Here is a 10,908-nt window from a genome sequence, read left to right as displayed (position 1 = left end):
AAAAAAAAAAAAAAGAATTGCCCGCACACTGCAAATTTTGAAGTTGTTGATCCAAAAGGCTATTTGGAAAACTTGCTTTGTCAACTGACCTTTTATTTATGTTATATTTTCCAGAGTTTTGGTCCTTGTGGGGAATAAATGGGGTAAAGGCAAAAGAACCAGCCTTTTGGTTTTCCCATGTCCTTTATAGTTTTGACTTGGAGAGTTAATTTGTTATCCCAAAAACTGCATTTGTTCTTGGACCTGATATACTTGGAAATTCTGAAGTTCACTTGTGGAGCTTAGCAGGCATATGAAAACTTTTGTAATTGTCGTCTTAATTTTGTGCTAACTCAATGAACATTAAGCATTTGAAGTCATTTTCCCATCAACTTAATTGTTTTTATGCACTTCTACTGTTATATTTCTACTTTGGTTAACCGTGCAGCTTGTTAGCTCCTTCCGAAGTGTTCAGTTTCTTTTCCTTTCCTCAACTTAAATTAGTTATTAGTATAACCTCAAGGCATAGAACATAAGTGAGTGGATATGAGATGGATCTTTCGAATACAATCAATAGATAATCAGCTAGGAATTTAATCATTTTCCAGTTAGTGCAGCAACAACATGAGTGTTCGAAGTATTACTGTACACTGGAAAAATATGGCTCATTTTTACTTTTGCATTGGAGTCATTGTTCACATTGATCAAAGCATATATATTTATATATAGCTAAATCAACATTTGGTTTCCAGGTCAATTATTAAAAAAATGAATTCCATTTGATGCCTTATGATTATATTGTCAATGTTTTGTTATTTGACCAGTCAGCAAGATCAAGCAGATAGTATTGCTGCCCAACCCGAAGAAACTGGTACGCATACTGCAAAGGATGAAGAGGATGATTCATTTTGGGTTTCAGATGACATCCCAGGTAGGTTGCTTCTGGGTTTGTGATTATGGTACCATCAGCAAGAGTCTTCATGGTTTAGATTATTCTATATTGCAGTGGAAGTAAAGATTTATTTGGATAGTGCAACCTGTAGAGTTTCTTCCCTGACTCACTTTGTGAGGGCCCCTGCAAATCTAATTGTCCTTGAAGGGGATTGCTTTGATGCTGGTGGTGACGATGGGGAACTAGAGTCCTATCTGGTATAAAAATATTACTATTGAGAATTTTTGACAATGGTGTGAATATTTTTATCTTAAATTGTTATAATTGTTATGCTTGCAGTTAGCCAATAACGATCTCTACCGGGATTTCATTTTGCTGGACTCTTGTGATGCCGTTGCAGTTAATAATTTTCTAAATGGTGATTGTAAAGCTGGCAAAGGGCAGACTAATTTTTGTAGAGGCAGCTCACTGACCTCTAGAGGCCGTAAGAGCTTTCAGTCACCAATAAGACAATCCGGGGGTAATGGCAATAAGTTGGCAGTTGGAAAGAATCTTGACAATAATTTTACTCAGTCCCCTTCTATTAATCCTGTAATAGAGTCTAACAACAACAATGTGGGATCTTCCCCTCCTGGCCTTGATTTTCTTGACGATAACCATGATGAAACTGGAATCGGAGATGGGTATCCAGAACAAGGGGACTTGGATGAATCTGATGATGACGATCCATGGAAACCTACGAATCCTCACGAACCAGGGAATTTGAAAGTTAAACCTTATAAGAAAGGTTGTTCTAATGTATATTTCGTTTTTCATTTTTGTTTATGAGTATCATATATTTACCATCTAATGCTTTCGGATCTTGTACTTGCTCACAAGCAGTAAAAGCTAACAAAAGGCAAGGGGTTGGTTCCAGGAAACATGTTTCCATAACCGAAGAATTTCCTCTTGCAAAATTAAATGGTCCCACTAGTTCAGAACTCACTGAATTATGGGAAGCAAAGCGTGGTAACTCAGAAAGACAAGGCAAATCTCAATCTACTCCACTTTATGAAAAGGTCGGTCTTTTGGTGGCTCTTTAGCTGCATAAGTTTGTCTCATACATAATTCTAGCTGGTAATTGCAGCTTCGGGAATCACTTGTTCTTCGAGGAAGTAAAATGAACGATGCCTTTTATGAACCTGAGGATAACATTGAAGATCATGGATATGATAGTGGGGATCCAGATAGTGGCCCACCTGATTTTGACTTTCCAGAGAACAAATACAGTCAAGATGATGTACCTTCTCACCAGGAAAATGTGAGGCTGGTGAATTATGCACGTACTTAGAAATGAATCAGCACGATACTTTGTCTAGCTACTAATATTTTGACTATATGCAGCATGATAGTGCTGGCGATCACTTTGTATTCAATGAAGCTTATGATGATCCTGGTGCTAATGCAAGCCTTGAAGATCTTTGCCGTTCTCACTTGGTAAGAATAGATATTCTAGCTTACCTTTATAGACATAATCTAATGGATATTGTTGATGAAGATAACTTTCAATGATGAAATGTGACATTGTCTAGTTAATTGTTGTAAAGGATAACAAGAACAACATTAAAATAACAATAATAAGAGCTACTACAATAATAATAATATTGTATTGGTTCAATGCATAACCTATTTTATGTTGTAGGATTCTCTTCTTGCTAGTCTAGCCGAGAGCGAGCAGACTGAATTGGCTACTAGGGTTTCAACATGGAAACAAAGAATAGAGCAGAACTTGGAAGAACAAGTCTGTATATTCACTATTTCCTTTCATTGATTAAACTTTCTTCTCTCTTAGAATTTCACTCAGATAATGATAATGTTTCCTGGCAGGACGCTCGGCCACCATTTGATATTCATGAATATGGTGATAGAGTTTTGGATAAACTATCTATGGAAGGAGCTGAGGGAAAGGCCAAGTCTTTCGAAGATGTTGTCAGGGGACAAGAGAAGCATGACGTTGCTCGGACATTTTCTGCTCTTCTTCAATTGGTAATCCCGCATTGAAAATTATTCGTCATTTTACTCTTGTATACATTTTGTAGAGAGAGGACGAAACAATTTCCAAATGTGTGCAGTAGCAACCTCTTCTTGTGGATTGAGGAATGTTTTGGAGAAACGGTTCCTAGTTATAACTCTATTATTAATTTTTGGAACTTTGTAAAACTCTATACGACTATTTTTTTTTTATTATTTTTAATTTCACTGTAAACCCTCCCCCTCCCGCAAATGAGGTTCGAATCCAGGTGAATGATCTGGTAAGGCTTCTCTATTACTACGTGAGCTGGACTTGACGTCCTCTATGATTACTATGACTAGTTTTAGACGTATTTTTAAAATAGAAAAAGAGAGTATATTTACATTTCACGTGCTAGTGCAGGTGAATAATGGAGATGTGGATCTGCACCGAGGCGACAAGAATGACAATTTCACTTGCCACACGGCTGCTAATCCTTTCTATGTTCGGCTTCTGAGGCACGAGATAAGGAAAGGAGTGAAGCTTCGGTCAGCTAAAAAGAGAGTTAAGTCTCCTTTAACGAAAGTATTTGCCAGTAGTAAAAGAAACAAGCCGGGGAAGGAGAATCGCCCAGTTGTTAATAATTCATGGCCTTCACCTTCACGTTCTACCTCAACCTCCAGATTCTCTCCAAGTCCAAGAAAGGCAAGCAGCGCCCGGGGCACTCCTGAAGGCAAGAAAAGACGGAAATCACGATTGGTAGCCCCTTTAGACTTACATGCAGCAGGGTAACACAGCCGGTTGGCGAGGTGTACACCACAATGCCTTTGTATCACTAAGGTATTGTCTAATGGCTCAACCTCAAAATTTTGGGACCAAAAGCAGTTAGCAACTATCTTATGTTTAATGTCTTAATCATTGTAGTTCTAACTTTTAAGATACTAGTAACCAAATGGCTACTGATGTCTGTAACATTTGTTTGTCCTAAACTGTTTTGTTGGATTTAGCACCATAGCCAGAGGATTGTAACATTGTTTTTAGTTGATTGTTGCATTTTCATTGAATTATTGAAATAAGGAGAGAAATTTAAATAGATAGAAGATTGTATCAAAAATCCTACAATTTTCTAATTGGGAAATTGTGGTTTTATGTTCCATTTCACTTTTTGAAGTTATTTTTCTCACCGTCTCTTGTGATACTACTATTGTCTTTACAGATGATCAATGTCTATTCACTTGTCCCATGCTACTCGGATTGTAGTCTAAGTTGGATGATAAGAGAGAATAAAATCGTTCACTTTTCTATTGGAGAGAATACATATATATTTACATTGGAAATTCTATATTAGGAATGATCCTAATTGGGGATCCCTATAATTAAGGTTATATAATCCTACTGATTGTACAATCCATAACACTCCCTTTCAAGTTGGAGTGTAGATATTATTCATACCCAGCTTGTTACAAGTATAATCAACTTGAATTTTATTTAGAGCCTTTGTGAAAATATCTCATACTTGTTCCAGTTTTTACATATCTTGTAGAGATTAAATTTTGCTGCACCTTCTCACGAACGAAATGACAGTCTATCTTAATATGTTTAGTTTGTTAGACGGACTGATAATCTGGAGGTGATTGGCTACTCCGATTCAGACTTCGCTGGTTGCATTGATTCACGAAAATCAACATCTGGTTATATTTTCATGCTAGCTAGTGGAGCTGTATCTTGGAGAAGTGCAAAGCAGACATTGACTGCTACTTCTACTATGGAGGCTGAGTTCGTCTCTTGTTTTGAGGCTACCTCGCATGGTGTATGGTTGAAGAGTTTCATATCTGGACTTAGAATTGTAGATTCCATTTCTAAGCCATTAAGATTGTACTGTGACAACTTAGCTGCGGTATTTATGGCTAAGAACAACAAGAGCGGAAGTCGAAGTAAGCACATCGACATCAAATATTTAGCCATAAGAGAACGTGTTAAGGAAAAGAAAGTGGTCATTGAGCACGTTAGTACTGAGTTGATGATTGCCGATCCTTTAACTAAAGGCATGCCACCCAAAAATTTTAAGGATCATGTAACACGAATGGGACTTGGTTCCATGATGTGATTTCGTTGTATGTACATTTATTGTTTCAATGAAACTCTTATTCAGTTTGATGTTTTCTCATATGGTTTTGTGCACAATTGTTTATTCATTCATTTATTTTGAGAAACATCATTAAAGTTTGGACCTTGAATAAACATAGGGTTTATTCATTAAGCTATATGGGATTGAGAGACATAATGCATTGTAATACATGGAAGATAATACTCGCTTTTAGAGGACCTGTCGCCATGATTCATGCATTTTTGTTTCTTGAAAGTGAGAAATTGATGGGTTTTCGATATCATATCGAGTGAAATGTATGGACCAAGTGGGAGAATGTAAACCTTTGGTATTTTTAAATGGTCCAATCATCTTCCTCTTTTATTGGAAGTTATTCACCTTCTCACTTTCTCATAACTGTCCATCTTCCCTACTTTGTGGTAACCGTTCACGTTTCGTAACTTCTTTGATGGGAAGAAGTATATAAAGGGAATAAAGTGGTATTGGTCCCCTAGCCGAGACTTTCATGAAACTACACCATCGCAGAGAGGTCTTGAAGGCTTGGAAGCACCAAACACAATTCGAAATTCTGCAGTTCAAACGACAATGGCTGGAGGTTAGTTTATGATCTTCAGTTTCCGCATTTCATCTATATGTTGTTGTTTATTCACATGATAGATCGTGATAAAACTCTAACAGCCTGAACCAAAACCATTTACACCGGAGATCGGACTCCATGCAGCGATTAAGAAACAGAGGAGACGGCACCAAAAATGCACACCACTGGTATGAATTAGGCCCCGGCTTTGATCCCATGTGAATAGGAGAGAGTAAAATCGTTCACGTTTCTATTGGAGAGAATACATATATTTTTACACTGGAAATTCTATATTAGGAAGGATCCTAATTGGGGATCCCTATAATTAAGGTTATATAATCCTACTGATTGTACATTCCATAACAATATTCATTTCTCTTCATCGATAGATACTTTAACATAACTTTTATTAGGCATATACAAATTCAAGATATGAGAGAGTATTGCTGAAAAAAGGAGGAGGAATTATGTGCAACTAAAGAATGCATAATTGAACCAACTTTCCTACTTTCAATATAGAGAGTCAAGTCATCAATCCCTTTCATTGTGCTGCATATGGGATGCAAAGTTTACATCTCCATTCCCATTAATTGTACAATCGACTTCGAAAATAAGATTTAACAAGTTTTACTTAAAATTGCCTGAGACAGACTTACATTTTTTTTAAGAAATATATAAAATGCAATATACTTCTTTACTTTTAAGTACAATCAAAGATGATTCTCATAACTAAATTTGTTATCCATAGTTGCCTTTGAGCTTTACACTTTTACACTATCAATCATATAATCGATCCTAAATTTATTTAGAATAAAACTTTGTGGTTGATGAATGATTTATTTATCATTAATCAATAAATAAATTGAGTGAGAATAAAATTGTGGGGTAGAAGTTATAATATAAGAATGAAATAAAATCCATACAAATTTCAAGTCAACAAACGACAGAGGGTGGGAACGCCTCTATATTTTTAGTTTATCAAGTTGAGAAATTAATTTCAGCTAGCCACGTTGACAAAATGATGGCTTTCCACACCTTCCTAGAACCACGAAAATCTGACAGTCGCCGAATGTCGTTATTCTCGAAATTTAACTTCGTTTCATTCGCATGACACGTCACTCTTTTTCTTGGATGCGCCGACTGGCTAACTACCTTGGAGTATGTGTTGGAGTTGACTCCTGAGTCGTCAGCTCATCCCTTCCACTTTCCAAGTCCAACTCGGTGGCTCCCAGCGGCTCAGAGCTCGTCCCGGCCGCACACGGCGTCCCCATGGGAGATTTTCTGTTCATGCTGAGGAATCTTTTAATTGACAACAACCGAGTTCCAGGCGACCTTAATCCGGGTGAACTCAGTGGTAACTCGTCATCGAACTGGGTTCTTCTTGGTACCTCTATTCTTACAAGGTCCAACCCCTTCCTCCGATCCCCCAACGGCATCATATTGTTACCGGAGCTCGAACCCGGTTCATCCAAGTTGATGGCAATGTCGGCCCGGTTTTTCTCCGGTTCGGAGACCGGTTCCACCGGTGACCGGCAGAGTGGGCACGTAGAATGTGATCGGAACCACATATCAATGCACTCTGTATGAAAGGAATGTTTACATTTGGGTAAAAACCGGCCGGTCTCGTTCTCTTCAAACTCCGATAAGCACACGGCGCATTCTAGCACCTCCGGGTGAGTCTTGGACGAGTAAGCAAACAACGGTAACAAATTCAATACCTCCGTCTCCAGCCCATGATCGGCAGCGGAGTTGGGTTGGTGGTTATCAACATAGAAAACAATATGAGTGCGGCGGCGCTGGCTCTGGCGGCGCTGGTGTTGACGGCGACGCAAGCGAAACAAGTACCATCTGGCATAAAGATGAAGAAAAGCCATGAATATTACCACCGCAAACAGTATAACTATCGCGGACAGCATGATTTTGCCACTCAAAGCATAGCCTTTTTCCGGCGAAGCTTCAATCTGCACTCCAGGATCAATATTATTACTCATTTCAACACAAATTTCACAAAACCCAGTATATAGAATTACAAGGTTGTCAACAAATTGAAAAGGGTTTTCAAGAATGCGCAAGAAAATGGATAAAATTTAAGAGTATATATATGAAGAATTATGGGAATAGGGAAGTTTCTTGAGGGTTTCGTTTCTGGCAAGTGATGATGAAATAAAAGAATTCATGTTTGACGCGGCGTTAATGAAATGACGAAAATGGGGCTGAGAAAGTGGGTGTTTTAGGTGATAAGGTGAGTGGACTAGGTGGGGTTGTTGGGGATATTAAATATGAAATGGGGAAAAAAAAAATAGTCAATGCGGTATTTACTGGTTAGACTTGGAAGTTTATGGTATGATATTTTTGAGTCGGGTCTTTGTCTGTGTGGGCGCCGTGTGCGTGCGTGCGTGCGTGTGAAAAGTGGTTTAGTTTCATTTGGATTTGGAGAAAGTGATGCCAAATGGTGATGTTAACTTTGACCAAAATGGAATAGATAATTGTGTTAAAAAAGGGCTTAAAAGTTGAAAGCCGTCGTTTATGGACTGGCCCAATTAAGTTCTGGATTTGTGACTTGGCCCATTCAAAGTTAGGGTATGTGAGTGGCCCAACTGAAGTTTAAACATAGTTTGACAAGTATTTATAAATATTAAAAAAAAAAAAAAGGTCAAATATCCACACGTTTATGATTTATTAAAATGTACTACATTGCATAAGTGATTGCTGGTTAGTATTATAAGTGATTTAACATTAATGAAATGCTTCCATCGTTCTCTCATTGTATACCTGCATTGGGTATTGCCAACCAATAACATTAAGCCCCTGTTTGGTTCCCATTACGTAGAAAAATTAATGGGGGGAATAGTGTTTTTTTGAAAAATGAGTGGTTGAAAAAGAATGAAAAGTTTTCGATTTACGTGTAATATTATTTTATGAAAAATTGTGTGGTTGAAAATAGGAGAGAGAAAAATGAAATGTAATAGAATTTAATGTAATGAGGCTCAAACAGGGGCTTAATGACATAATGTAATAAGTTGTGAGACGTTATCAACCGATAGCATTAAGCAATATTCCTTCCATCCCAAAAAAATAGGCTATCATACGTGTAATGATTGTTGTTGGAATCTTCACTCGTAGATACATTATTCTAATAACTCGATTCCATTTCACACATATTAAAAAAACGTAATTAATAGAGTTGAAATATAATTTTTCTAATATACCCCTACAGCTCATCTTTATCTTAGCTGAGTTTTTCAGCAGCATGTTTCGGTCCTTAAAAGCAAATGAAAGGCTTTCATAAAATTTTTCGTAAAATCGAGAATGAAGTTTTCATTCTGTACCCGAAGTTCTTCCAACTCCTAGGGTGCCATATAGTAGGGTGCCATGGCCGGAGGTCTATCAGAGAGAAAAAAAAAAAAGGAACAAATTTTGTAGGATTCTCAAGAAATTCTTTGATTTCTTTCGGAAGCAGATGACACACACACACAAATTAAGTCTTATAGTTTTTACTTGTAAATATCTTTTTTCTCTTATTCGTTGAGTTTATGACAATATGAACATATTACTTGATATGTTAATCTTAGCCAATCCTCCCTCTTCTCGCTTAATTCTCTATCAATATCACGCCACCCATATGCACGAGTTTATTTAAGTCTACATAATCTAAACCACATCTCAACCATATAACTCTTAGTTCTCTTAAGTTATCTTAGATTCTTAACTCAACGTCACCTCTACCTGTTTAAAATTTTAGATGCCACGATTTAATGTTTACTACATCGTCTAGTACTTGCTGACTACTGTTCTAAATGATTTATAGTAATAACGTGCTTCCACCTGTTTGTCATTATTCTCCAGAGCATACATACTAGTTGATGACATAAATAGAAAATTGGTTATGATTTCACCAATCAAGAGTGATCCACAAGTCTTACCAGCTGATGGTATTAAATGGAAATAGATGACAAGTTATATTGATCGAGAGTCGACCGATCAACAACAGTAAATGGAAATATGTGATGAGTTACATCGATTAAGAGTTATTACCACCTGATGATATTAAATGGAAAAAGGTAATGAATTATGTCGATCGAGAGTGACACTATTGCATGATAAAGCTTAAAAGTAATAAAATCCATTGTATTGTAATTAAAAAATAATAATAATAAAAAATCTAAGCATTGTTATTAATAAATATACATTTTTCCGTTCCATTCGGTTCATGAAAATATCTACTTGAACTATATGATTAACACCTACAACATGAAATTTTTTGCTTCCCATCTTTTATATAATTCTATTAACATCTCATTATCTACGCAATCTAAAACACATCCCAATTATACCAATATTGATTTTCTCATTTAGTTTAACTCGGTGTTACCACCACTTATTAACGTACATAATTATTTCTTATTTTACACATTATTAAAAAATATATAAATTAATTTTAACATCATTTGAACATTTATTAGTGCATGAAAACAAACGTGTGGAATCAAGAATCCAACAAAAAAATGTGATTCCATTTACTAGTTTTAACAAATGCTAACGCCCATTCTCATCCCTCCACGAGCTCCTTTAAAGCTCCATCTATAAACCCCCCAACCCCAACTCCCACTCCAAATACTCTTAGCGTTTTCCCCCCTCAAGAAACAAAATAATGACTATCAAGTCCCCCATTTTCCCTATACCTAAACCTCATCACTTTGGTGACTATGGCTTTGATCCTCTAATCATTTTCAGGTACTATTAACTTACGCTCAACAATTATACAAACGCACAAAGTCAACAAAGTAAAATATTTGATATATTGTATTCAACATTTCAACGCAATAAATTTAGTACTTCTCTTTCATGGTTCCATTGAGTGTGGTCTAGCATGAAAGGTTAACGAATCCTAGGAGTTGGTTCAAGAATAAGACATTCAATTATATAAAGTCGATGATATTGATATAAAATATAAAATTACTAAGTTTTAGAATTCTATCTTAAAATGTTAGCTTCTTTAATTTTGTGTAGAGAATAGTAAAACATTTTTTGAACTTGTTTCACATACACTTTATTGAATTACATTACTATTTATAAGGTTGTACAAGTGACCTATTTGAACCTGAATTCTATAAGATAATTGGCAGTTACAAAAAATATCTATTATCAAGATTATCGACAATTGAGAAGATATACAAAATAACCATCTAAATGTGAGATAAGGTTATCCAACGTTATCCATTCTTGATCATATTTAAGCAACCCGCAAGATAGTGACTTGTTTAAGAACATTAATCTTGGAATATCACTTCTCGTTCAAGCTTTTATAATTACAATTACAATAAGTAATTCTATAATGACGTGTTCGCTTGTGTATATTTTTG

General features: G+C 36.2%; 2 protein-coding genes across 3 annotated transcripts in view; one reads left to right on the top strand and one right to left on the bottom strand.

The window, feature by feature from the left end:
* The window catches only part of LOC111367917 (condensin-2 complex subunit H2-like), a 7,149-nt gene extending 3,157 nt beyond the window's left edge, over nt 1-3,992 (top strand). Inside the window, exons 3-11 of one of the 2 annotated variants that reach the window (XM_022989032.1) lie at nt 804-910; nt 986-1,128; nt 1,211-1,658; nt 1,754-1,929; nt 1,998-2,171; nt 2,255-2,347; nt 2,553-2,651; nt 2,738-2,896; nt 3,285-3,992. In XM_022989032.1, the coding sequence (XP_022844800.1) occupies nt 804-910; nt 986-1,128; nt 1,211-1,658; nt 1,754-1,929; nt 1,998-2,171; nt 2,255-2,347; nt 2,553-2,651; nt 2,738-2,896; nt 3,285-3,653 (1,768 nt within the window). In that variant the 3' untranslated portion in view covers nt 3,654-3,992. The remainder of the gene's footprint in view (nt 1-803; nt 911-985; nt 1,129-1,210; nt 1,659-1,753; nt 1,930-1,997; nt 2,172-2,254; nt 2,348-2,552; nt 2,652-2,737; nt 2,897-3,284) is intronic. The other variant, XM_022989034.1, reaches the window with a different exon arrangement.
* Nucleotides 3,993-6,502: 2,510 nt separating this feature from the next.
* Nucleotides 6,503-7,663, bottom strand: LOC111367907 (RING-H2 finger protein ATL2-like). The gene has a single exon (XM_022989022.1). The coding sequence runs from the start codon at nt 7,534-7,536 to the stop codon at nt 6,694-6,696; it is 843 nt and encodes a 280-aa protein (XP_022844790.1). The 5' UTR covers nt 7,537-7,663; the 3' UTR covers nt 6,503-6,693.
* Between the last annotated feature and the right edge of the window lie 3,245 nt (nt 7,664-10,908).

Source organism: Olea europaea, chromosome 2 (assembly GCF_002742605.1).
Source record: "Olea europaea var. sylvestris chromosome 2, O_europaea_v1, whole genome shotgun sequence".
NCBI classification, from domain to species: Eukaryota; Viridiplantae; Streptophyta; class Magnoliopsida; order Lamiales; family Oleaceae; genus Olea; species Olea europaea.
Note: the sequence above shows the minus strand (reverse complement) of the source record. Positions and strands in the feature narration are given on the sequence as shown.

What these genes read in the sequence shown, in the direction of transcription:
- LOC111367907 (XM_022989022.1), bottom strand. Translation starts at nt 7,536, where the DNA reads ATGAGTAATAATATTGATCCTGGAGTGCAGATTGAAGCTTCGCCGGAA.